Here is a 27758-nt window from a genome sequence, read left to right on the forward strand (position 1 = left end):
ATCTGAAATATGTTGTGCTTTCAGTTTCACAGTGATAAATTTAATTGAAAATCAGGAATGCCTAAGATGTCTAAAATGTCTAATACCAGGGCACGCACTTGAGGTGAGAGGGGGGGAAATTCAAAGGAGATGTGATGGACAAGTATTTTACACAGAGAGCGGCAGGTGTCTGGAAAGCACTGCCAGGGGTGGTGGTGCAGGCAGATATGATGGGGGTGTTTAAGGGGCTGTTAAATAAGCAGATGCACATGCAAGGAATAGAGGGATATGGACAGAGGGCAGGCAGAAGGGATTAGTTTAATTTGGTGTCATGTTTCGCACAACATTGTGGGCTGAAGGGCCTGTTCCTGTGCTGTACTGTTCTATGTTCTATGGTCTCTTGATAATTACCAAAGATTTTACATGTTGGTATTTAGTAGATGGTAGTAAATTAATTGACTATTACAGTGCGTCTGGACAAATACATGAATAGGATGGGAATAGAGGGATATTGTCCCTGGAAGGGTAGGGGGTTTTAGTTAAGTCGGGCAGCATGGTCGGTGCAGGCTTGGAGGACCAAAGGGCCTGTTCCTATGCTGTAATTGTCTTTGGTCTTTGTCCTTTGTTCTTTTTGGCTGAAATAATCGAGCATTCTGTAAATGTGACAGTTTCACTTTCACAGTGTACGTACATATAAAAGAGCGGTCTGGAGTCTGCTCTGTGAGTGAAGTTGCGGCAAACTCTGCAGCAAATCACATCGCTGTAAATCTGCAATCCACAATCATTGTTTCAGAATTTGTAAGTATAAGTGATCAGTGGCGAAATGATATTTTGTAGTTATGGTTTAGCTCTGTTAATTTCATTAATCTTGGATCTGGCCAGATTATTTATGCTAAACTCCTTTCCAGTGAGTTTGCAGACAAAGGGGTGTGAGGAATAATAGTAGATTCAAGTCATTGCAATGAAGGTGTTCGAACAGTGGGGATGGAATTTGAGGTGAAGCTAACACGGGGATTCTCAATGGGAAATTTTGAAACGCCGATTTTCTCGATGTGTTACAACTTTTTAGCTGCAAGGCCGCTGTTTAATGTTTTAATCTCTCGGTTTCAACTTCACGCCCCTCCTTTTTCATTACTACCTTGTTAAACATGTTGCTTAAATACAACCTGTTGGTGTTTTTCATTTTTTTCCCCTTAAATCAGAAAAATTGCTTTGAAGTCACCTTGTGAAAAATTACTCCTGTATTCAAGAATGGAAAATAAACTCACCAAAGTTAATGTAACTTTCTTTTGATTAATTTTACTTGAATTGATGAGGAAGTAAGATTATCTTCCTTGAAGAAGAGTTTGGTTGAAGAGTCATAAGGACTGGATAACGTTGGTTGGAATTCTCTAGCCCGCCACGGCCGCCACGGAGAATTTGGCACTCAGCCAAACCTCTCTGTTCACTGCAGCGGGACTGGAGAATCCTGGCTGTGGGCGAGATTGGAGAATTCCAGCCAATTATCTCTGTTTCTCTCTCCACTGACGCTGCCAGACCAGCTGGGTTTTTCCAGCATTATCTGTTTTAATTTCAGATTTCCAGCATCTGCCGTATTTTCCTTGTTGCCTTTTTAATTCCTCAAATATGAATCATCCTCTGTATTTGGCTTTGACGTGAGTTGGTTGATAAACATGTGGTCTGCTCTTCCGATCCCATTAAAGGTGACCCCTTGCCAACCCTCCCCAACCCCTCCAAAACCAGTGGGTACTCCGGTGGGTAAACACTTTCACGGATGATAAATTAATTGAATTATCTTATCACTTGAATTACCAATAAATTGAAGCCTGAGAAGGACCTCAATAGGTGTGAACACCAGTGAGCCTGCGCATGCCAGGGGGAGACAGACTGCAGCCGGAATGAAGGTTTCGGGAGTTTGGAGCTGAGTGGGTAACCGTTGGTAAGTGTTTCTCTTTTTTTCTCTTTAACAATCAGGAGTGTGGTTTAAAGGTCAATAAGCAACTGACCAGTTCGCTAAGTGGCAGTTATCTGTCAATCAATTGAAGCCTGATTAGGGCCTCAATAGGTGTGAACACTTAGGAATTTTGGTGTGTGCGAGTTGTCCCAGCACACCTCAGCTGTATATAAGGCAGTGGTTTTAGCAAGTGCATGACCAGTGTGCCTGTGGGAGGGAGATTGCAGCCAGAGTGAGGGTATCGGGAATTTGGAGCTGAGTGGTAATTTGGTTCTGAGGGGGAAGAGGTGCTCATCTTCGGGAGAGTTGGACCTGTGAGGGAGACTTGCGGGCAAGTGAGAGGGAGAAGGAAATCGAACCGTGCCATCACAGCCAGCAGGTAAGTGATGGGAAGTAGTTTCTCTTTTCTTTTTTCTCTTGGCACTGTAATTGTTTATAGTTTGTAAAGGTTATATTCAGTAGTAATGAGGAGCTGGAAAGAAGGACCTGAGAATTGGATATAATCTGTAACAAAACATCTTTCAAAAGTTTAATTTAAAGGGGTAAGACATGACAGGAGAGCTCAGAGCTGTGGTTTGCTCCTATTGCTCTATGTGGGAGGCTGGGGACAGTTCCAGTCCCCTGGGTCAGCATGTGTGCAAGAATTGTCTCCAGCTACAGCTCCTGGAAGCTCAAGTTTCAGAGCTGGAGCGGTGGCTGGAGACACTGTGGAGCATCTGTGAGTCAGGGAGTATTGTGGATAGCACGTATAGAGAGGTGGTCAAGCTCAGACTCTGCAGGAAGGGAATGGGTGACCACAAGTCAGAGCAAGAGGGATAGGCAGGTAATGCAGGAATCTCCTGTGGTCATTCCCCTGCAGAACAGATATACCCTCTTTAGATACTGTTGAGGGGAATGACCTCAGTGGGGAAAGCAGCAGCAGCCAAACTTGTTGCACCAGGGTTGGTTCTGCTGCAGAGGGGAGGGGTGAAAAGTGTGCCAGTGCAATAGTTATAGGGGATTCAATTGTAAGGGGAATAGACAGGCGTTTCTGTGGCCGCAAACGAGACTCCAGGATGGTATGTTGCCTCCCTGGTGTTAAAGTCAAGGATGTCTCGGAGCGTCTGCAGGACATTCTGGAGGGGGAGGATGAACAGCCAGTGGTTGTGGTACACATCGGTACAAACGACATAGGTTTAACAAAAAGGGATGAGGTCCTAAAAGCAGAATACAGGGAGCTAGGCAGAAAGTTAAGAAATCGGACCTCAAAGGTAGTGATCTCAGGATTACTACCGGTGCCACGTGCTAGTCAGAGTAGAAATGACAGGATATGACGGATAAATATGTAGCTGAAGAGATGGTGTCCGGGGGAGGATTTCAGATTCCTGGGGCATTGGGAGCAGTTCTAGGGGAGGTGGGACCTGTACAAATTGGACGGGTTACACCTGGGCAGGGTTGAGACTGATGTCCGAGGGGCAGTGTTTGCTAGAATGGTTGGGGAGGGTTTAAATTAAGATGTCAGGGGATGGGAACATAGAAGGAGGGAGCAATGACAAAAACAAGGCAGAAAAGGGAAAAAGAAAAATGATCGGCAGAGAAACCAAGGACAAAGTTCGAACAGGGCTATAGGGAAAATATTGGGAGCAAGACAAGCTTCAAGGCTCTGTGCCTTAATGCGCGGAGAATTTGCAATAAAGTGGACGAACTAATCACGCAAATAGATATCAACATAATTTGGATTATGGGGACATGGCTGCAGGGTGACCAGGGGTGCAAATTGAATGTCCCAGGGTATTTAGGAAGGCCAGGCATAAAAGAAAAGTTGGGGGAGTGGCACTACTGGTTAAAGAGGAAATTAACACAATAGTGAAAAAGGATGTTAGCTCTGACAACGTGGAGTCTGTATGGGTAGAGTTGAGAAATACCAAGGAGCAAAAAACATTTGTGGGTGTCATATATAGACCCCCAAACTGCAGTGGTGATGTTGAGAATGGCATTAAACACAAAATTAGAGATGCACGTGATAAGGGAATATTGATGATCATGGGTGATTTTAATCTGGTAAGAAGTTTAACAACACCAGGTTAAAGTCCAACAGGTTTATTTGGTAGCAAAAGCCACACAAGCTTTCGGAGCTCTAAGCCCCTTCACCTCTTAGAGCTCCGAAAGCTTGTGTGGCTTTTGCTACCAAATAAACCTGTTGGACTTTAACCTGGTGTTGTTAAACTTCTTACTGTGTTTACCCCAGTCCAACGCCGGCATCTCCACATCACGATTTTAATCTGCACATTGATTGGGCAAATCAAATTAACCACAATGCTGTAGAGGAGGATTTCCTGGAGTGTATACAGAATGGTTTTCTTGACCAATATGTGGAGGAGCCAACTAGAGAGCAGACCATCTTCGACTGGGTACTGTGTAATAAGAAGGGAATCATTGCCAATCTAACATCCACTTGTGGATGAGTGACCATAACATGATAAAAAATTTTATCAAGATGGAGAGTGAAGTAGTTGATTTGTTGACTAGGATGCTGAATCTTAATAAAGGAAACTATGAAGATATGAAGCATGAGTTGGCCTTGATAGATTGGGAAAAGTTACTTAAAGGGATGACCGTGGATAAGCACTAGCAAACTCAAGCAAGGAGTCAGGAGAGATAAAAGGGGTCACGAAAAGCATTGGCCAGCAGGATTAAGGAAAATCCCAAGGCTTTTTATACATATATAAAGAGGGAGCCAGGGAGGGGGTTGGCCCACTCAAGGACAAGGAAGGGAATCTATGCGTGGAGCCAGAGGAAATAGGTAAGGTATTAAATGAGTATTTTGCGACAGTATTCACCAAAGAGAAGGACTTGGTGGATGATGAGTCTGGGAAAGGATGTGTAGATAGTTTGAGTCATGTTGAGATCAAAAAGGAGGAGGTATTGGGGTTCTTGAGAAACATTAAGGTAGACAAGTCCCCTGATGGGATATACCCCAGAATACTGAGAGGCAAGGGAGGAAATTCCTGGGGCCTTGAGAGTATTCTTTGTATCCTCACTGGCTACAGGGGAGGTCCCAGAGGATTGGTGAATAGCCAATGTTGTTCCTTTTTTTAAGAAGGTAGCAAGAATAATCCAGGTAATTACAGGCCGGTGAGCCTTACATCAGTGGTAGAGAAATTATTGGAGAGGATTCTTCGAGACAGGATTTATTCCCATTTAGAAATAACTGGTTTGATTAGTAAGTTTGCGGATGACACAAAGGTTGGTGGATTTGTGGATAGCGATGAGGACCATCAGAGGATACAGCAGGATATAGATCGGTTGGAAGCTTGGGAGGAGAGATGGCAGATGGAGTTTAATCCGGACAAATGTGAGGTAATGCATTTTGGAAGGTCTAATACAGATAGGAAATATACTGTAAATGGCAGAACCCTGAAGAGTATTGATAAGCAGAGGGATCTGGGTGTACAGGTACACAGATCACTGAAAGTGGCAATGCAGGTGGAGAAGGTAGTCAAGAAGGCATACAGCATGCTTGCCTTCATCGGCTGGGGCATTGAGTTTAAAAATTGGCAAGTCATGTTGCAGCTTTATAGAACCTTAGTTAGGCCGCACTTGGAATATAATGTTCAATTCTGGTCGCCACACTACCAGAAAGATGTGGAGGATTTGGAAAGGGTACAGAAAAGATTTACCAGGATGTTGCCTGGTATGGAGGGCATTAGCTATGAGGAGAGATTGGAGAAACTTGGTTTGTTCTCACTGGAATGACAGAGCTTGAGTGGAGACCTGATAGAAATCTACAAGATTGAGACATGGACAGAGTGGATAGTCAGAAGCTTTTATCTAGGGTGGAAGAGTCAATTACTAGGGGACACAGGTTTAAGGTGAGAGGGGCAAGGTTTAAAGGAGATGTACGAGGCAGATGTTTTACACAGTGGTGGGTGGCTGGAACCCGTTGCCGGGGAGGTAGTGAAAGCGGTTACGGTAGTGACTTCTAAGGGGCTTCTTGACAAATGCATGAATCGGATGGGAATAGAGAAATATGGTCGCCGGAAGAGTAGGGGGTTTTAGTTAAGCCGGGCAGCATGGTCGATGCAGGCTTGGAGGGCTGAAGGGCCTGTTTCTGTGCTGTAGTTTTACATAGAACAGTACAGCACAGAACAGGCCCTTCGGCCCATGATGTGCCGAGCTTTATCTGAACCCAAGATCAAGCTATCCCACTCCCTATCATCCTGGTGTGCTCCATGTGCCTATCCAATAACTGCTTAAATGTTCCTAAAGTATCTGACTCCACTATCGCTGCAGGCAGTCCGTTCCACACCCCAACCACTCTGAGGAAAGAACCTACCTCTGATATCCTTCATATATCTCCCACCATGAACCCTATAGTTATGCTCCCTTATAATAGCTCCATCCACCCGAGGAAATAGTCTTTGAACGTTCACTCTATCTATCCCCTTCATCATTTTATAAACCTCTATTAAGTCTCCCCTCAGCCTCCTCCGCTCCAGAGAGAACAGCCCTAGCTCCCTCAACCTTTCCTCATAAGACCTACCCTCCAAACCAGGCAGCATCCTGGTAAATCTCCTCTGCACTCTTTCCAGCACTTCCACATCCTTCTTATAGTGAGGTGACCAGAACTGCACACAATATTCCAAATGTGGTCTCACCAAGGTCCTGTACAGTTGCAGCATAACCCCACGGCTCTTAAACTCCAACCCCCTGTTAATAAAAGCTAACACACTATAGGCCTTCTTCACAGCTCTATCCACTTGAGTGGCAACCTTTAGAGATCTGTGGATATGGACCCCAAGATCTCTCTGTTCCTCCACAGTCTTCAGAACCCTACCTTTGACTCTGTGTTGAACTCTGATTTGGGTACATATAATAGGTACACTGGTTCCTGATGTATTGAGCACCATCTGAGGCAATCTCAGAGCTGTCTGATTGTGGGACGTAACTGTGGACCACTGCCTGTGTTTCCTGGCTGCATACGGTCTGGATCCTGACCATTTAGCCTAGTTGTAGAGTGCAGACTCTATGGGCATCAAGGTCATGGCACATTTTCCTTCCTTGTCACTGCTTCATGAGGCCTTTAAGTCAGAGTCATACAGTGCAGAAAATACCCTCAGTTGGAGCCAGGCAGGAGAAGAGAGTAGACTTGTTCACAGGTTCTGTCTGATCCTTATCTTGTATATCCATGTAAAATACTAGCTTAATAAACCTTTTCTTGTTGGAGCCACAACCAATCACCTCCAAATTTATATCACTGGCAACGAGGAAAAGCTACATCAGTCGTCGGAAGATTGCAGTGTGCAGTTAGAGGGAGAAGGAAGTGATTTTCAAAGATAAAATGAAACCTTAAGATGCCTATAATCGGGAATGTAGAGCCGTTTGATCCTGAATTTGAGAGCTGGGTGTGGTGAACCATCATTGGTTCCCACCAGGTAGTACTGAGCCAGGGTCTGGCCAGTACCATGAGTCTGTATATATGTTACTGTTGGGGTTAGGGTTGGGTTGTTCTACATGTTACTGTTGGGGTTAGGGTTGGGCTGTTCTACCTGTATTATAGTTATTATGGTACATCCCAGTCGGGCTCCGCCTCCTGGGAGAGGTATAAAGGTCACTGCTCTGTCTGGGACCCTGTAGTCTGGGATCGTGTATTATATATGGTAGCTCTATTGTAGTAGTCAATAAAAGCCTTTATTTCCTCGAGCATCTCTAGCCTCGTGAGTTATATCGCGCATCACTGGGGCAATATATTGAAAGGCTGCATTATTTCTCAATGGCTAACAAAATCATGATGTGGAGATGCTGGCTTTGGACTGGGGTAAACACAGTAAGAAGTTTAACAACACCAGGTTAAAGTCCAACAGGTTTATTTGGTAGCAAAAGCCACACATGTGGCTTTTGCTACCAAATAAACCTGTTGGACTTTAACCTGGTGTTGTTAAACTTCTTACTAACAAAATCATTACAGAGCGAAAACGTGGTGTTCCAAGTGCAGAGCTCATGAGGAAACTATTTTGTTGTCACGGACCATCCTTTTTACAATTAAGCGGTCATGGAGCTGCCTGTATGTGTGAAGCACTTGAATTGTCACACTGTCAATGTCCTCCTCATGGTCTGCAAGCTCAGTTGTGGGTAAGTGAGCCCGAGCGGGGATTAGCAAGGTGTAGCTCCTTGCCATGTTGCAGATCACACTGAGATCACACATGCTTCAGGCATCAGTTTCCCAGGGCTGCATGTGTGCAGTTAAATGCAGAAATTGTAAGTTTCAATCCAACATGTCCTGCTCCTCCACAGTACGCAAAAACAGCAACATGACATGTGTCTCACCTTTCACAAATAAAGAGGGGAATGATGCTCCTGCACTTGGCTCATCAATGTGGATTACATTCACTAAAAGCCTTTGGCAGGACTCTCTTGCCTCCCTGCAGTGTGTTTCTTGAGGTGGGGAGGTGGCGTGCCAATCACCGGCAGGATCTCCTGGCCTCATCGCTGTCAATGGGCTTACCCATTGATTCCTCACCATGCTGTCGGAGAATGGACCTGGCATGAACAGTCAGAACGTTTCAGCCCTGGGTGTGTCCTTCTCAGAGAGACATGTTTTGGGCAGAGTACGTGCAAGGATTTCCCACTTGCCTGGCTGTAGTTAACTAGAAAACAATTTTTGAAATGTATTTCTCTCGGTTTTTCACCTGATAACCAGCCTGCTTGATTACTTCTGCATTAAATGTTGTTTTTATGCAACAAATTGATCTTTGTCACATCCTTGTCTTTAGATTAGAAGAATTTGTTTGAAGTCATTGTAAAACTTGCAACTGGACATCTTCTTTGCTACAATGGCAGATGATGACAGGTAATGTGAAACACTTTGTAAGCTGCAGTTGAATTGGTGAGAAAGTAAGATTATCTTCCTTGTCATCTTTTTCATTCTCCACATGTGAAGTATCCTCAGTTTCTGGCTGGAGATGAGTTGGTTGATCATCGATTCTTGGAAATCCATCAGTTAGATAATGCTTCTCCGTGACAAGTGAATTTCAGAACATAATAACATGAGAAATAGCAGCAGGACTAAACAACATGGTCCATCGAGCTTGCTACTCCAACCAATACTCTCACTGCTGGACCCAGGCTTGCGTTCCATTTTCCCGCCCTCTTCCCATATACCTTAATTCCCTGAGACCAAAAATCTGTTTATCCCAGCCTAAAATACGTTCACAATGAAGCATCCTCGACCCTCTGAGAATTCCAAACTTTTGCAACTTGGGCCAGCACGGTGGCCTCACAGTACCTTGATTCTCAGGTAAGGTCACTGCTATCACTTTCTCCCCGTGTCTGCGTGGGTTTTCTCCAGGTGCTCCGGTTTCCTCATGCTCGGCTATTTCAGAGTCAACCACGTTGCTGTGGCTCTGGAGTCACATGTAGGGCAGACCAGGTAAGGACGGCAGATTTCCTTCCCTAAAGGACATGAGTGAACCAGATGGGTTTTTACAACAATGGTTTCATGGTCATCATTAAACTTTTAATTCCAGATTTTTATTGTATTCCGACTTCACCATCTGGCATGGCGGGATCTGAACCTGGGTCCCCAGAGCTTATCCTTTTTGTCTTTTTGAAGTCTCTTTGCACAACAGAACTTACAAGTGTCTCACCTTTTTAAAAAAAAACAAAAGTGAATAACTTCACACTTCCCCAAGTTATACACCATCTTCCATCTTGCTACCTACTCAGCTAACAATGTCTTTGCACCCTCTGTGTCCCCTCCCCTTCCACCCCGCTACCATGGCTGGTCACACCCTCTTCCCTCTGGCACCTGTACTGGGATTTGATTTATTATTGTCACATGTATTCGTATACAGTGAAAAGTATTGTTTCTTGCACGCTATACAGAAAAAGCATACCATTCATCGAGTGCAGAGGGGAGAAGGAAAGGAGAGGGTGTAGAATATGTTGTATTCACAGATAGGGTGAAGAGAAATATCAGCTTAATAAATGGTCCGTTCATTCAAAAATCTGATGGCAGCAGGGAAGAAGCTGTTCTTGAGTCGATTGGTACTTGACCTCAGACTTTTGTCTCTTTTACCCGACAGAAGAAGGTAGAAGAGGGAATGTGCATGGGGTCCTTAATTATGCTGCCTGCTTTTCCCAAGCAACGGGAAGTGTATATGGAGTCAATGGATGGGAGGCTGGTTTGTGAGATTGACTGGGCTACATTCTCAATCCTTTGTAGTTTCTTGCGGTCTTGGTCAGAGCAGCAGCCATACTGCTGCCTCACAGTGCCAGCGACCTGAGTTCAATTTCCAGCTTGGGTCACTGTCTGTGCAGAGTCTGCACTTTCTCCCCGTGTCTGCGTGGGTTTTCTCCGGGTGCTCCAGTTTCCTCCCACAGTCCAAAAGACGTGCTGGTTAGGTGTATTGGCCATGCTAAATTCTCCGTCAGTGTACCCAAAGGCACCGGAGTGTGGCGACTAGGGGGATTTTCACAGTAACTTCATTGCAGTGTTAATGTAAACATACTTGAGACACTAATAAATAAACTTAAAACTTTAAACATAGGGGAGAAAGGAAGAAGAGGGTGCAGAATGTAGTGTTACAGTCATAGCTAGGGTGTAGAGAAAGATCAACTTAATGCAAGATAGGTTTATTCAGAAAGCTGATAGCGGCAGGGTAGAAGCTGTTCTTGAGTCGGTTGGTACGTGATTTAGAACATAGAACATAGAACAGTACAGCACAGAACAGGCCCTTCGGCCCACGATGTTGTGCCGACCTTCATCTGAAACCAAGATCAAGCTATCCCACTCCCTACCATCCTGGTGTGCTCCATGTGCCTATCCAATAACCGCTTAAATGTTCCTAAAGTGTCTGACTCCACTATCACTGCAGGCAGTCCATTCCACACCCCAACCACTCTCTGCGTGAAGAACCTACCTCTGATATCCTTCCTATATCTCCCACCATGAACCCTATAGTTATGCCCCCTTGTAATAGCTCCATCCACCCAAGGAAATAGTCTTTGAACGTTCACTCGATCTATCCCCTTCATCATTTTATAAACCTCTATTAAGTCTCCCCTCAATCTCCTCCGCTCCAGAGAGAACAGCCCCAGCTCCCTCAACCTTTCCTCATAAGACCGACACTCCAAACCAGGCAGCATCCTGGTAAATCTCCTCTGCACTCTTTCCAGCGCTTCCACATCCTTCTTATAGTGAGGTGACCAGAACTGCACGCAATATTCCAAATGCGGTCTCACCAAGGTCCTGTACAGTTGCAGCATAACCCCACGGCTCTTAAACTCCAACCCCCTGTTAATAAAAGCTAACACACTATATGCCTTCTTCACAGCTCTATCCACTTGAGTGGCAACCTTTAGAGATCTGTGGATATGGACCCCAAGATCTCTCTGTTCCTCCACAGTCTTCAGAACCCTACCTTTGACCCTGTAATCCACATTTAAATTTGTCCTACCAAAATGAATCACCTCACATTTATCAGGGTTAAACTCCATTTGCCATTTTTCAGCCCAGCTTTGCATCCTATCTATGTCTCTTTGCAGCCTACAACAGCCCTCCACCTCATCCACTACTCCACCAATCTTGGTGTCATCAGCAAATTTACTGATCCACCCTTCAGCCCCCTCCTCTAAGTCATTAATAAAAATCACAAAGAGCAGAGGACCAAGCACCGATCCCTGCGGCACTCCGCTAGCAACCTGCCTCCAGTCCGAAAATTTTCCATCCACCACCACCCTCTGTCTTCGATCAGACAGCCAGTTACCTATCCAATCGGCCAACTTTCCCTCTATCCCACACCTCCTTACTTTCATCATAAGCCGACCATGGGGGACCTTATCAAACGCCTTACTAAAATCCATGTATATGACATCAACCGCCCTACCTTCATCAACACACCTAGTTACCTCCTCAAAAAATTCTATCAAATTTGTGAGGCATGATTTGCCCTTCACAAATCCGTGCTGACTATCCCGGATTAATCCGCATCTTTCTAAATGGTCGTAAATCCCATCCCTAAGGAGCTTTTCCATCAATTTACCAACCACCGAAGTCAGACTAACCGGTCTATAATTACCAGGGTCATTTCTATTCCCTTTCTTAAACAGAGGAACAACATTTGCCACTCTCCAGTCCTCTGGCACCATCCCCGTGGACAGCGAGGACCCAAAGATCAAAGCCAAAGGCTCTGCAATCTCATCCCTCGCCTCCCAAAGAATCCTAGGATACATTTCATCAGGCCCAGGGGACTTATCGACCTTCAGTTTATTCAAAACTGCCAATACATCCTCCCTCCGAACATCTATTTCCTCCAGCCTATTAGCCTGTAACACCTTCTCTTCCTGAAAAACATGGCCCCTCTCCTTGGTGAACATTGAAGAAAAGTATTCATTCATCACCTCGCCTATCTCTACTGATTCCATACACAAGTTCCCACCACTGTCCTTGACCGGCCCTAACCTCACCCTGGTCATTCTTTTATTCCTCACATAAGAGTAAAAAGCCTTGGGGTTTTCCTTGATCCGACCCGCCAAGGACTTCTCATGTCCCCTCCTAGCTCTCCTCAGCCCCTTTTTCAGCTCGTTCCTTGCTAACTTGTAACCCTCAATCGAGCCATCTGAACCTTGTTTCCTCATCCCTACATAAGCTTCCCTCTTCCTTTTCACAAGACATTCCACCTCTTTTGTGAACCACGGTTCCCTCACTCGGCCATTTCCTCCCTGCCTGACAGGGACATACCTATCAAGGACACCCAGTATTTGTTCCCTGAAAAAGTTCCACTTTTCATCAGTGCCTTTCCCTGACAGTTTCTGTTCCCATCTTATGCCCCCTAATTCTTGCCTAATCGCATCATAATTACCTCTGCCCCAATTGTAAGCCTTGCCCTGCCGTCCGGCCCTATCCCTCTCCATTGCAATAACAAAAGACACCGAATTGTGGTCACTATCTCCAAAGTTCTCTCCCACAACCAAATCTAACACTTGGCCCGGTTCATTTCCCAGTACCAAATCCAATGTGGCCTCACCCCTTGTCGGCCTATCCACATATTGTGTCAGGAAACCCTCCTGCACACACTGCACAAAAAGTGCCCCATCCAAACTATTTATTTTTCCCGACTGAAGAAGGTGGAAGAGGAGATGTCCAAGGTGTGGTCCTTGACTAGGCTGGCTGCTTTTCCGAGGCAGTGGGAAGTGTAGACAGTCAATGGATGGGAGGTTGGTTTGCGTGATGGACTGGGCTACGTTCTCAACCCTTTGTTGTTTCTTGTGGTCTTAGACAGAGCAGGAGCCATATCAAGCTTTGATACAACCTATGGTGCATCTGTAAAAGTTGGTGACAGTGGTAGCAGACATGCCGAATTTCCTTAGCCCCCCGAGTTTGTAGCTGCATTTGTGGGCTTTCTTGTCAGCATGGAGGCATCAGGACAGGTTGTTGGTGATCTGGACACCGAGAAGTCATCAGAAAATACAGGATGTGTTTCGCAGGAACTGGAAAAGATCAAAGGATTGCAAGGAAAAATCTATGTGGATCCAGTAGTCACAGCGAGATTGCTTTGAGCAAGACCTGGGCCCTATATATTAGTACAGAGCTAAAATGACTGACAGATATTAGACTTGTACAATTTGCACAGTGGGCAGCACACATTGTGCCAATAGTTGAACCAGACAAAACCCTCGGTATCAGGGGGGACGACAACTGATGGTGAACCGGGCTGTGAAAATGGTTGATACCTCATCCCCAAAATGGAGGATCTGTATGCGAAGTTGGTTGGGGGTCTGACATATACCACATTGGACATGAGCCATGCTTGCCTGTAGTTAGAATTAAATGACACATCAAGAGTTTATGTCATCACCATAAATTTTTATAAAGGTCTGTCTCATTTTACATGTCTACTGTTTAGGGTTTTGTTGGCTTGTGCCATCTTCCAACGAACTATGGAGGGTTTGCCCAGAGTTGTCATTTTTTTGGATGATAGTTTAATAACAGGATCCACCGAAGAGAAACATTGGCCAATTTGGAAGAAGTTTTGAAGAGATTTGAGGAGGCGGTAGAGCGCCTTAAAAGAAAAAAGTGCACTTTCAAGGCAAATGAGGTGGCTTATCTTGGTTATTGGGTAGATGCTCAGGTGTTACACCCCATGGAGGACCCCAAGTGAAAACACTGCCCCCTAGGAACACCTCAGAACTCTGGCCTTTCCTTGGAATGGTCAACCATTAATGGTGGTTCCTTCCAAATCTGTCGGAATTACTAGCATCGTTGCATGCACTGTTAAAAAAGCACCAGAGACGGTGTTGGAAAGCGCCACAGGTTAAACGTTTAACCAAGTTAAGCAGGCACTTCAGTTAACATGCTTATTAGTGCATTTTGATCCCTGTAGGTAGATAGTACTTGAATGTGATGCATCACCATATGGGGTTGGGGCTGTGTTATCCCACACAATGGATCATATGTATGACAATTGTATCAAAAGCCTTATCAGACGTGGAACGGGGTGTTCCCAGACAGAATAAAAAGGCTGACTGTTATCTACGGCACCAAAAATGTTTCAACAATACATATACGGGCAACATTTTACTATCATTACAAACCGCAAGCCACATTTACAGCTTTTCCAGGAAGACGAGACAATTCCACCAATTGCTTCTGCTGGAATACAATGTTGCAATTGTTCTTGTCGGCTCAAGAATTTACCCTCGAGCATTAGCCAGGGGTACACATAGTCAATGCATAGCACCTCACCCCCTCGAGTTCCAGAATAGATTGTCATGGCCTTAAACTTTCTGGTCTCTTTACCTGTGACAGCACAACAAACTGGAAAAATAGAGACCCACTGTGTCGGGTTCTCAAATCAGAAACCCTAAGGTATGTTATTGTTTTTCAGGGCGGACAGAGGGGACATGTTCCCTTTTTTTCTTGCTCTGCCACTTTTCTTTTGTAGCAGGATCTTTCTTACTCCACTTGTGGGCCGGTATTTGGGGGTCTGCCGATAGCTGTGAGTGTCTCTCCAACAACTTCCAAACGGTCAGGGAATGCCGCACTGGGGCAGCCCCGCAGGAGAGAGCGCTGAACCAGGCTCACCGTTTATACCTGACCGGTAGCCTGATCCTTATATCACACAGCCATCCCAAAACAGCCACCAAGGCCCGAGTGATTCTCTCCCTTGTTGGTGGGACAATAGCCACCCTGTACCCACACCACTCGAGTGGGTTCCCAAGAGAGAGAAACAGAGAGACTCTGATCCTTTACCTCCTGACCAGCAGTCTCCCTGGAGTGAGCGGGTTCGAATCGCTCAGATCTCCCTTGGTTCTGGACTCCGGATTTATGGTAAGGGATATTGAAACTGTGGCCTCACCAGAGTGCGTTGATGAGAGAACAAGAGGCAAGATGAACTCCAAAACAAGTTTCAAACTTAGTGATTTATTTAACAATAGAATCAACCTCTCCAATGCCACACTCCACACATGAATTAAACTTATGCTTTATGCTATCACTATGGGAGAAATGCTAACAGACACGAGTAAAATCTTACTTTACACATTTCAAACAAGATTACTGAACTTTAAAATTACAATACACCACCCCTCCCCTCTCCCTCAACCTCTATCCTATCTTCGGGAACTTCACAGGGTCGGCTGGGATACTCACAATCCAAAAATCCTTTGTGGTGAGCTCGAACGTCTCAGTGCTGGGAGTTTGCGATTCTGGAAGTGGAGCTTGTCTGCTTTCTTAATCTTGACTCCTGCCCATTCGAACAGCCACACTCTCCAGCCAACTTTTCCAAAACGGCTGTCAAGTACCACAACTCTGAAAACTACTCTGCAGTACCTGTGAGACCTGAAGCATTGAAGCCCCCTTCTGCCTTGAACCTGTATCTTTTTAAGTCTTGACTTTTCAAAAGGGTCCGATCGACCACGGTAGCACAGTGGTTAGCACTGCTGCTTCACAGCTCCAGGGTCCCAGGTTCGATTCCCGGCTCGGGTCACTGTCTGTGTGGAGTTTGCACATTCTCCTCGTGTCTGCGTGGGTTTCCTCCGGGTGCTCCGGTTTCCTCCCACAGTCCAAAGATATACGGGTTAGGTTGATTGGCCAGGTTAAAAATTGCCCCTTAGAGTCCAGAGATGCGTGTGTTAGAGGGATTAGCAGGTAAAATATGTGGGGGGTAGGGCCTGGGTGGGATTGTGGTCGGTGCAGACTCGATGGGCCGAATGGCCTCCTTCTGCACTGTAGGGTTTCTATGATTTCTATGACTCCGCCCCGTAGATGCTTTCAAAGACAATGGGCTTTCGATCACCCGCAGTCTTGGTTTAAATTGAGTCAAGTCCAACACAAAAGGCTGAAACTGCCTTGATTGATATTTTAACGTCCTTTTGATGTCCCTCTGGAGCTTCCTGAATGGTATCCCATTAGTGGGATGGGCCGATTTCCATGGTAAGAAGTTTAACAACACCAGGTTAAAGTCCAACAGGTTTATTTGGTAGCAAAAGCCACACAAGCTTTCGAAGCTCTAAGCCCCTTCTTCAGGTGAGTGGGAATTCTGTTCACAAACAGAGTTTATAAAGACACAGACTCAATTTACATGAATAATGGTTGGAATGCGAATGCTTACAACTAATCAAGTCTTTAAGAAACAAAACAATGGGAGTGGAGAGAGCATCAAGACAGGCTAAAAAGATGTGTATTGTCTCCAGACAAGACAGCCAGTGAAACTCTGCAGGTCCACGCAACTGTGGGAGTCCAACGCCGGCATCTCCACATCCCGATTTCCATGGCCATTGCCCCCCGCTGATTTGTTTACTTATTCGTCTGCTGGTCTCCATCTGCCTTTGTTCCAATGATTAGATCACAGGTGTGTCTGCCTTTCTACTTCCACTGGCCGCTTGCATATTCCAGGCTGGCTCACACCTTTCCTTATCCCAGTCCGAGGCCGGCTATGCTTGTCCTGCCGAGCCTTCTGGGAAGCTTTCCATCAGGCAGCAGCCAGAGTTGGTCACTTTTAAACTGTCAAGATTTCTTCTGAGTCCTTTAACGTATGGAGGATTGCCCTGAAACTTTCAGCTCACGTCTAACCCTTTTTGCCCTTTCTGGTGTCTTGTCCTTCATATTGTAGTTTGCTGGCTTCTTGTCTGTTGGATCTCATCCATTTTATTCATGTTAGTCTTGTTTGAGGAAGAGGGTTCATTTGGCAGGTACGTAGAAGGAGTGGTGGACAAATGGGAGGGGTGGTGGGTATTGAGTGGGTGTAAGAGGCGGCCGACACCTGGGGGAAGAAGGTAGCAAGTGCATGGGTTCTGTTGTATTTTAGGTGTTTGGGGTGGTTGTTGAAGTGGTGTGTGTTGGGAGGGCTGGTAGGTTGGGAGCTTTTGTTGTGTTCTGGAGGGGTAGGGTGGTTGTCGAGGTGGTGTGTGTTAGGGAAGGAGGAGTGTTTGTGGGCTGGGTTAGGGTGAGGGCTGGCAGGTTGGGGTGGGGATTGGCAGCTTCGGGGTCTAGCTGTAGTGTGTTATCATGTGTCCAGGCTTCCTCCCATTGTTTAAAATGATTCTGCAATGATCTGCAGCCGGTGCCCAGGGTGCCGTTAAGAACCTGTTATTTTGTGTGGATGTGGAGGGTTTGCTCTCCCTTGGGCTGCTGTAGGTAGAGTCCAGATTTGGCTGGGATTCATTCAGCTCCCGTTCCTCCCACGTGCAGGGCTGGCTTTGGATCATGTCTGGCCATTCTAGCCCTTTCTCTCCGGTAGTTAGAATCACAGTTCTGTGACGGAGAATTAGATTTGCCGTGTGAGCATGCATCCCGACCGGTTCACCACTTTCTCGTACTTCTTCAAGGGATGGGAGAGTTGATCTCACTGTTGCCTTGTGTTCCATATCCTTCAGATTATCCCTCCAGATTATGTTCTCAAGCAGCCAGGGAGTGAGCGAGCGACTATATATTGTGCAGAAAGTTGCTGCCTTGTGGTGTCTGCCTCAGAGCGGAAGCTGTGCCTGCCTGCCTTTTGTGTTTATGGGCTTCGAGCCTGCCTCTTCCTGACCCTGAGTGGCAGAGGGCTGCTGTGGTCCATTGGCTCTCTGTGGGGTCAAGACCCACCTGGTCTATGGTTCCTATGGTATATTAAGAAGTCAGACTAGATTGCAACAATTTGCTATTTTGACATAAGGTGAGGATATGATGTTTCACTCCAAACTTGACTTTATGACCCAACAGGAAGCTTTTATCAAAGCAAATTTTATTCAACAACACAGTTTAACTATAACAAATAAATTAGATTCACATTTAACAATTGAATAATACTTAAATGTGCCAATTTACAGTTCTTAACTGCTAATCTATCCTTATGAGTTCCTATTCAAGCAAGATTTCTCTTATAAACTTAAACCCCTGCTTTAAAACTCATCAGCAAAATACAGGCCCACCTGCTTATACTTAGGTTGCCACTTTTGGGGCTTTCAGACAACATCGAGAGCAACTTCCCCAGTACCGATGTTGGGGTCACTGGTCTATAGTTCCCTGTTTTCTCTCTACCTCCCTTTTTAAATAGCGGGCTCACATTAGCTACCCTCCAATCTATAGGAACCAGTCCAATATCCAAAGTATTTTGGAAAATAACCGCCAATGGATCTGCTATTTCCAGGGTCACTTCCTTAAATACTCTGGGATGAAGATGATCAGAACCTGGAGATTTATCCACCTTCAATCCCATAAATGTTCCCAAAACCATTTCTCTACTAATGCTGATTTCCTTCAGCTCCTCTCTAAAACTTGTTTCTCTCAGAACTTCCAGGACATTATTCATTTCTTCCTTTGTGAAGACAGAAATACAGTGCAAATTTAATTCCTCAGCCATTTCTTTGTTCTCTGTTATGAATTCTCCCATTTCTGGGTCTCAGGGGCCGACATTCGTTTTTGTCAAACTTTCACTCTTTACGATAGAAAGTTTTATGGTCAGTTTTTATGTTCATTGCTAGTTTATTTTCCTACTCTATTTTCCCCTTCTTAATCAATCCCTTGGTCCTCCTTTGTTGATTTTTAAACTGCTCCCAATCCTCAGATCTAATGCTTTTTCTTGCCAATCTGTATGCTTTTTTAATCTAATACAGTTTATAATTTCCCTTGTAAGACATGGTTTAGCCACAATTCCCTTACCACTCTTCCGCCAAACAGGAATAAACAGCTTCTGGAGTTCACCTATTCATTCTTTAAATGCCATCCATTGCCTGTTCACTGTCCTTCCTTTCAGCAATGTTTCCCAATCTAACATGCCTCATACCATCATAGTTACCTTTATTGATATTCAGGACCCTGGTCACAATCAACTACATCACTACCCACCTTGACAAAGAATGTTATTATATTATGGTCACGCATCCCCAAGGGTTCTCTCACAACTAATTGCCAACTAATGCTTTCCTATTGCATGATATCCAGTCCAAAATGGCCTGTTCCCTTGTTGGTTCCTCCACGTATTAGACCAGAATACTATCTCGTATACACTCCAGAAATTCCTCCTCTATGTAGGTACGGAATTCAGGAAGAGGGACTGTGGGGAACTTGCACAGTTTCACATAATCAGTGAGGAGATATTGGAGGCTGTGACAGGCTTGAAAATGGACATCCCCAGGCCCAGATGGGGATGCTAAGAGACTGCAGGGTGACTTGGACAGGCTGGCTGAGTGGGCAATAACTTGGCAAATGCAATATAATGTGGATAAATGTGAGGTTATACACTTTGGTGGCAAAAACAGGAAGGAAGATTATTATCTGATGCCAAAGCTTTGAATATATTCAAGACATGGCTAGATATAGCATTTGGGGCGAATAGGATCAAAGATTATGGGGAAAAAGCAGGATTAGGCTACAGAGTTGGACGATCAGCCATGATCATAGTGAATGGCGGAGCAGGCTCGAAGGGCCAAATGGCCTCCTCCTGCTCCTATCTTCTATGTTTTTATCTGAATGGTGGCAATTTAGGAAAAGGGGAAGTGCAACGTGAGCTGGGTGTCATGGCAGAACAGTCGCTGAAGGCTGGCATGCAAGTACAGCAGGCGATGAGGAAAGCTAATGGCATGCTGGCCTTCATAGCAAGGGTATTTGGGTTCAGGAGCAAGGATGCCTTGCTGCAGTTATACAGGGCCTTGATGAGGCCACACCTTGAGTATGGTGTGCAGAGTGGTTTCCTAGTCTGAGGAAGGACATTCTTGCTATTGAGGGAGTCCAACAAAGGTTCACCAGACTGATTCCTGGAATTGCAGGACTGACATATGAAGAGACTAATCGACTAGGCTTGTACTCACTGGAATTTAGAAGAATGAGAGGGGATCTCATAGAAACATATAAAATCCTAATGTGACTGGACAGGCGAGTTGCTGGAAATATGTTTCTGATATTGGGAAGTACAGAACTAGGGGTCACAGTCTAAGGATGAGGGGTAAGCCATTCATGACTGAGATGAGGAAGAACTTCTTCACTCAGAGTTGTGACCCTGTGGAATTCGCTACCACGGAAAGCTGATGGAGCCAGTTCGTTAGACATGTTCAAGAGGGAGCTGGATGTGGCCCCTGTGGCTAAAGGGATCAAGGGAGAGAAAGCACGAGTGGGACACAAAGTGCATGATCAGCCATGATCATATTGAATGGTGATGTAGGCTCGAAGAGCTGATTGGCCTACTCCTGCACCTATTTTCTATGTGTGTGGGAGGTGAGGCAGGAAATTGCAGGGGCTCTGACATGAATTTTTAATTGGTCTTTGGCCACATGGGAAGTGCCACAAGACTGGAGGATGGCTAATGTAGTTCCACTTATCAAGAAGAGTGGTAGAGATGAATCAGGAAATTACAGACCTGTGAGTCTCACGTCAGTGGCAGGGAAACTGTTGGAGAAAATTCTGAAGTGGAGATTTAGTGTCCACTTGGAAAGGCGTGGACTAATTAGGGCTAGTCAGCATGACTTTGTCAGAGGGAGGTCATGCCTAATAAATTTGATAGTTTTCTTTGAAAGTGTGATTGAATGTGTGGATGAGGGAAGTTCAGTTGATGTTGTTCATATGGATTTTAGCAAAGATTTTGACAAGGTCCCAAATGGGAGACTTGAGAGGTGGAAGCACATGGAACTCGGGGAAACTTGGCTAGATGGCCTATAATTGTTTGACATTTCCTTCTATCTCTTTTTAAACAAGATGGCATAGTTCTTGTTAGCATTTAGGACCATCCCACATACCTCGACTGGAGAAACTCCAGCTGAGCTACTGAGGTATTGATACTTGAGAATCGAATTAAGCCGTGTCGTTCCAAATTTGCCATGAAGAGTAGAGACAAGGCAGAGTTGTTGGAAAAGGAACCATTGTTTGTCGAAAGTCGCAAGTGCGATTTGAAATAGATGATCTGGTGATATATATAAATGATTTGGAAGAAGGTGTAACTGGTATAATCAGCAAGTTTGCGGATGACACGAAGATGGCTGGACTTGCGGATAGCGAAGAGCATTGTCGGGCAATACAGCAGGATATAGATAGGCTGGAAAATTGGGCGGAGAGGTGGCAGATGGAGTTTAATCCGGATAAATGCGAAGTGATGCATTTTGGAAGAAATAATGTAGGGAGGAGTTATACAATAAATGGCAGAGTCAGCAGGAGTATAGAAACACAGAGGGACCTAGGTGTGCAAGTCCACAAATCCTTGAAGGTGGCAACACAGGTGGAGAAGGTGGTGAAGAAGGCATATGGTATGCTTGCCTTTATAGGACAGGGTATAGAGTAAAGGAGTCTGATGATGCAGCTGTATAGAACGCTGGTTAGGCCACATTTGGAGTACTGCGTCCAGTTCTGGTCGCCGCACTACCAGAAGGACGTGGAGGCGTTAGAGAGAGTGCAGAGAAGGTTTACCAGGATGTTGCCTGGTATGGAGGGTCTTAGCTATGAGGAGAGATTGGGTAAACTGGGGTTGTACTCCCTGGAAAGATGGAGAATGAGGGGAGATCTAATAGAGGTGTACAAGATTATGAAGGGGATAGATAGGGTGAACGGTGGGAAGCTTTTTCCCAGATCAGAAGTGACGTTCACGAGGGGTCACGGGCTCAAGGTGAGAGGGGCGAAGTATTACTCAGATATTAGGGGGATGTTTTTTACACAGAGGGTGGTGGGGGCCTGGAATGCGCTGCCAAGTAGGGTGGTGGAGGCAGGCACGCTGACATTGTTTAAGACTTACCTGGATAGTCACATGAGCAGCCTGGGAATGGAGGGATACAAACGATTGGTCTAGTTGGACCAAGGAGCGACACAGGCTCGGAGGGCCGAAGGGCCTGTTTCCTGTGCTGTACTGTTCTTTGTTCTTTGGTTTTTGTAAAGAATTTTGGTAGCGGACCAATTTGGATCAACGGAGTTGTGGCCAGGATGACATCACTGTCTTAGGAAGTGAAAGTGCAGAATAAGTTCTTGGAGAAACACACAGTTCATTTGCAGAGACAGGAGCCATCTCAAGAGCCAGTGTTACTGACTGACCCAATTGTGCCAGCAAGTAGTGTTGTTGTTTGTCCAAGGGATGAAGTGGCTGGTAAGCCAATGTGCTACACCCAATGAAATTGAGGAAAGTATGACAGAATCCTCGTGAACCAAGTACTACCAAAACTACCTTTATAGTTGAACCTCAAGTGGTTAGGTGGTAATTCTCCTCCTGAATCCCAAAAGTCTGTCCACCATTGACAAGTCAGAAATGTGACGGAATATCCTCCATTTGCTTGGATGTGTGCAGCTCCAATAGGATGCAAAAAGCTCGACATCATCATGGTCAAAACAGCCACTTGATTGGCACTCCCTCGGCCACTTTAAACATTCAATCCCTCCACCATGGAGGCACAGCAGCAACAGTACTGTCTACTGCAGCAACTCACCAAGGTTTCTTTGATAGCACCTTCTAAACCCACATGCTGCTCAAAAGGTAAGGGCAGCAGATGCATGGGAACACCACCACCTGCAAGTTCCCCTCCAAGCCACTCACCATCCTGACTTGGAAATGTATCACCGTTCCTTCACAGTCACTGGCAAAATCCTAGAGCCCACTCCCTAACAGCACTGAGTGTACCTACACAACATGGACTGCAGTGGCTCAAGAAGGCAGCTCACTGCCCCCTCCTCAAGGGCAATAAGTGATAGGCAATAAATGATGGCCTGGCCAATGATGCCCACATCATGTGAAATAATAAAAATAAGATATAAGTTGAAATCTTCCAGTCATAGAAACATAGAAGATAGGAGCAGGAGAAGTCCATTCGGCCCTTCAAGCCTGCTCTGCCATTTATCACAATCATGTTTTGGCATCAACTACTTCCTGTGGTAATGAATTCCACAGGCTCGCCACTCTTTGGGTGAAGAAATGTCTCCTCACCTCCGTCCTAAATGGTCTACCCCGAATCCTCAGACTGTGACACCTGGTTCTGGACTCCCTCACTATCAGGAATATCCTCCCTGCATCTACCCTGTCTAGTCCTGTTAGAATTTTATAAGTCTCTTTGCGATTCCCCTCATTCATCTGAACTCCAGCAAAAACATTCTGACCTAATCAATCTGTCCTCATACATCAGTCCTGCCATTCACCAAACCTTCCAGATCATGCTGAAGGATCTCTGCATCCTCATCACAGTTCACCCTCCCACCCAACTTGGTATCATCTGCAAACTTTGAGATGTTACATTTTGTTCCCTCATCCAAATCATTAATATATATTGTGAATAGCTGGGGTCCCAGCACCGATCCCTGTGGTACCCCATTAGTTACTGCCTGCCAATATTCCTACTCTTTGTTTTCTCTCTGCCATCCAGTTTTCTGTCCATCTCAATACACTTCCCCCAATCCCATGCGCTTTAATCTTGCACGATAATCCCTTATGCAGGACCTTGTCAAACGCTTTCTGAAAGTCCAAATATACCACATCGACTGGCTCCCCCTTGTCAACTCTACAAGTTACATCTTCAAAGAATTCCAACAGATTTGCCAAGCATGATTTCCCCTTCATAAATCCATGCTGACTCTGTCTGATCCTGCCCCTGCTTTTCTAAATGCTCCGCTATAAAGTCTTTGAGAATGGATTTGAGAATTTTCCTCACTACCGATGTTAAGCTTACTGGTCTATAATTCCCTGTTTTCTCTCTACCTTCCTTTTTGAATTTTGGAGTGACATTCGCTACCCTCCAATCTGCAGGGAATGTTCCTGAGTCCATAGAATCCTGGAAGATGACCACCAATGCATTCACTGTTTCTAGAGCCACTTCCTTAAGTACTCTGGGATGTAGATGATCAGGCCCTTGGGATTTATCCACCTTCAATACCATCAATTTTCCCAGCACCATTTCTCAAGTAATATTGATCTCCCTCAGTTCTTCCCTCTCACTAAATCTTGCATTCTCCAACATTTCTGGTATCTAATTTGTGTCCTCTTTTGTGAAGACAGAACCAAAGTACGTATTCAGTTGCTCGGCCACTTCTTTGTCCCTTATTATACATTCCCTCGTTTCTGTCTGTCGGGGACCCACATTTGTCTTCACCAACCTCTTTCTCTTCACGTATCTATAGAAACTCTTAGGGTCAGTCTTTATGTTCCCTGTTCGTACTGTATTATCCCCTTCTTAATCAATCCGTTTGTCCTTCTTTGCTGAATTCTAAACTGCTCCCAATCCTCAGGCCTATTAGTTTTCTTGGCCAATCTGTAAGCTTCTTCCTTGGATTGGATACTCTCTCTAATTTCCTTTGTCAGCTACGGATTGGCCCTCTTACCCATTTTTCTTTTGTTCCAGGTAAGAATAAACATTTTCAGTCCTGCCCACCACATGAATCATCGTAGGCGAGATGGATAATTTGACTGACCAGTGAAAGGTCCGTTGATCGTGGGGGGGAATTTCCAGTCTAGGAGTGGGTGGAACTGGAAAGCTCCGCCCATAGTCCCACAATGGCCCTGTACAGTTGTAACAACATTCCCCTACACTTTCCAACCCACATACTGAGCAGCAAATTCGTTGCTAGGGAGATGAGAAAGATTCTTATTTTGAGGCAGTTCAACTAAGGCCCTCCTTGTGTTTTAGTGACTGCAGTATGTAAATGTATTTGCATGCATTTAAATTGAATTAATGAACTGCCCACCCAACTTTATCAGCATTTCCCCCTTTACCATCACATTCACGCGTCCAGATTGGGCGTCAAACAGACATGCTCAGCAAAGGTCTGTTTCGGGCGTTCCAGCTTCTGAAGAACTAAGTTCAGAGCTTCCAACGGCTCTCTGACTCAGATCGGTGGTGGGGGGGAGGGGCAGGTGGGCCAGATCATTCTCTGGTGGGGGGGTGGGGGCAGGAGGGGCGCAGGAGAAGGGAGGCCCGATCATTTTCTAATGGATGGGGGAGAGGGAGGCCAGATCATTGTCGGGTGGGGGGAGGCCCGAACATTCTCTTGGGGGGAGTGGGGGAGGCCCGAGCATTCTCTGTGGAGGGTGTGGGGGAGTCCAGTTCATTGTTGGGTGGGGAGGGAAGGCCAGATGGATCTCGGGGGGGCAGGGGAGGTCCGCTGCCACTCTGCGGGTGATTGGTGGGGGAGAAAGGGGGCAGGGGTCATGATCGGTCTGGGTAGCGGGGGGGTGGGTGGGTGGATAAGGGGGACAGTTGTGTTGTAGGGGTGATGTCTTTGGGGCCATCGCTCCTGGTCTGTTTTATCCACTTTTTGCGGCCCAGGAGCAATGTGACAGCGACGCGATTTTCAAAATTTTGTCCTCACTGCGCATGCGCAGTTCAGAGCTCCGATCATTTTGGGTGCGCTAAGCCCCGCCCACAGCGCGATTCAGACTGGTGATTTTTTTTTTCAGGCTAAGTGCGTATCGGGGCGCCTGAAAGCAGATTTCCAAGTCGGATCTGAATTGCGCCCAGATTCAGCACTTGGAATGAAAATGGTAAAATCGGGCCCCTCATGTTCTTTTGTCGATATCCCTGATTGGTTTCCTTTTCCATTAGCTGCTGCTACCGCCACCCCTCCCTCCCCTCTAACAGTGTTTTTGTAGAGAATGAATTTGCGAAATGCTTAATGAGGGAAGCTGTCGTCTGGTTTGCATTTGATGTGCATCTGTGTTATGTCAGTATTTGTGATACTGCGTATTAAATAAGAAAATTATTGTGTCTTCAATCTTAGTGTCATGAAGGGGAATGCGGATATCGAGGATTTTAAAAAGAATTTCCTTTGCTATCAGAAGAAGATGACAGAAAGCAGCCGTGAGCTGGTAACAATTGCAGATGAGATTGACGACTTTCACAAAACTGCCACCTATGCGAATGTCACAGGATCTTCTATTGGAATTGCAGGAGGAATTCTCAGCATTGCTGGATTAATTGCTGCTCCGTTCACATTAGGTACCTCTTTAGCCCTAACTGGGGTCGGGGTGGGGTTGGGTGTAGCTGGTGGTGCCACTAACATTGCAGCCACCGCTACTGAATCTGCTACCCAAACACAGAAACAGGAAAGAGTAGCTAAAATTCAAGAAGAATATCAAAATGAGAGCAAAATCATGGCAGACAGTTTACAGAAGGTGAGTCGTAGAATTCAATCATGGATTCAAGGGAATGAGGGAGATTTAGCAAAAGATGTTTTTATTCGTACATCGGGAACTCTCTCAAAAAGCTTGACTGTTGTTAGTTCAGTGGCTTCAGCAGTGACCAAAAAGAGCTTAACACTATTCAAAAGCGTCTCAGGAGTTCTGTCAGCATTCTTCATAGCGTGGGATATCTATTCTGTAATGACAGATGCAAAGGACCTGGCAAGTGGAAGTAAGACTGAAGTTGCTGCAAAGATACGGGAAGCAGCTGAAATTATAGAGCAGGAAGTACAAGAATATGAAAAAGTTTACAATGAACTGATGAAGTTGTAAATTTTTTATGGCTGAGAGGTGGAATTCAATCTGACAATGTTCAGAACAATTCTCCCCAAATTATTAGAAACCTTTCATGTTCCTGGTAAGCATAAATAGGCCTGAGTCATGAAAATCGACAAGGTCAAGGGGCCATCTTGACACAAACATAAAGAGCTATTTTGTATTCTGCGTTCTGTATTTTGCATTAACCAAATGTACTAATCAACATTACTCTATTAAGATAATCACCAGTCAGAAATGATGATTAAGCATGTAGTGAGCCTTAATTGAGTTACAATTGATGTATTTGTGTGAATCAATTATATATCAGGAAGCCTGGGTTTTATTTGAAACTTTCGCTGTCAGCTTGTTAAAGTCACTTAAGTCTGTTTGCTGTCTATGGAAAGAATGTATAGTTCAGGTAAGGTGTGGCAGACTCTGATAAGCATTGAAAAGTGTGCCATGGCCTGAGAAGAAATTGGGTTTTAAGTGGCATTAATAACATTTTATTAATGTAAATTGTACAAAATCAGTCAAAGCATGAAAAGATCTTATTACTTTTAAAATTAACTTAGCAACAAAAAGGACTAATTATTAACTTGGAAAGAATCGAACTCTGATATAGGGTAATGGTCACTTAGGGGTTAAAAGCAAATGTTCCGAGGAACTTCATTGGTAGTCAAGTATTGAAGACCCCCCGAGGCTGAATTCTGGAGAACTCGCGTCCAAGAGGGATATGTTTCAACAGACTGATCACCGGATGAAGTTGTAAAAAGCTATTTTGTTCAACATATCTTTTTCATTTAATAAACATCTTTAAAATGTATTATCAAAAGGCTCCTACTTTTATCACGATTGGTTAAGTCTTGTCCGAACCAAGGTGAATTTATTAAATGGCAAATTGGGTGAAAGTTCGATGAAATCAACTAAATTACAGTCAAATAAGAAGAGAAAAACCAACAGAGAATGGGTGAATC

The 27758-nt window shown here is 45.1% G+C and overlaps 1 protein-coding gene across 4 annotated transcripts; it reads left to right on the forward strand.

Moving 5' to 3' along the window:
• Nucleotides 1-27607, forward strand: LOC144500753 (apolipoprotein L3-like). Of its 4 annotated transcripts, none has more exons than XM_078224165.1 (4): nucleotides 1-777; nucleotides 1683-1918; nucleotides 8686-8762; nucleotides 26067-27607. In XM_078224165.1, the coding sequence occupies exons 3-4, from the start codon at nucleotides 8746-8748 to the stop codon at nucleotides 26797-26799; spliced, it is 750 nt and encodes a 249-aa protein (XP_078080291.1). In that variant the 5' UTR covers nucleotides 1-777; nucleotides 1683-1918; nucleotides 8686-8745; the 3' UTR covers nucleotides 26800-27607. The 4 variants fall into 4 exon arrangements, with proteins under 4 accessions (XP_078080291.1, XP_078080280.1, XP_078080301.1 ...); XM_078224154.1 differs by having other exon boundaries at nucleotides 517-777; nucleotides 1805-1918; XM_078224175.1 differs by having other exon boundaries at nucleotides 702-777; nucleotides 1825-1918.
• Nucleotides 27608-27758: the final 151 nt, after the last annotated feature.

Source organism: Mustelus asterias, chromosome 1, assembly GCF_964213995.1.
Source record: "Mustelus asterias chromosome 1, sMusAst1.hap1.1, whole genome shotgun sequence".
NCBI classification, from domain to species: domain Eukaryota; kingdom Metazoa; phylum Chordata; class Chondrichthyes; order Carcharhiniformes; family Triakidae; genus Mustelus; species Mustelus asterias.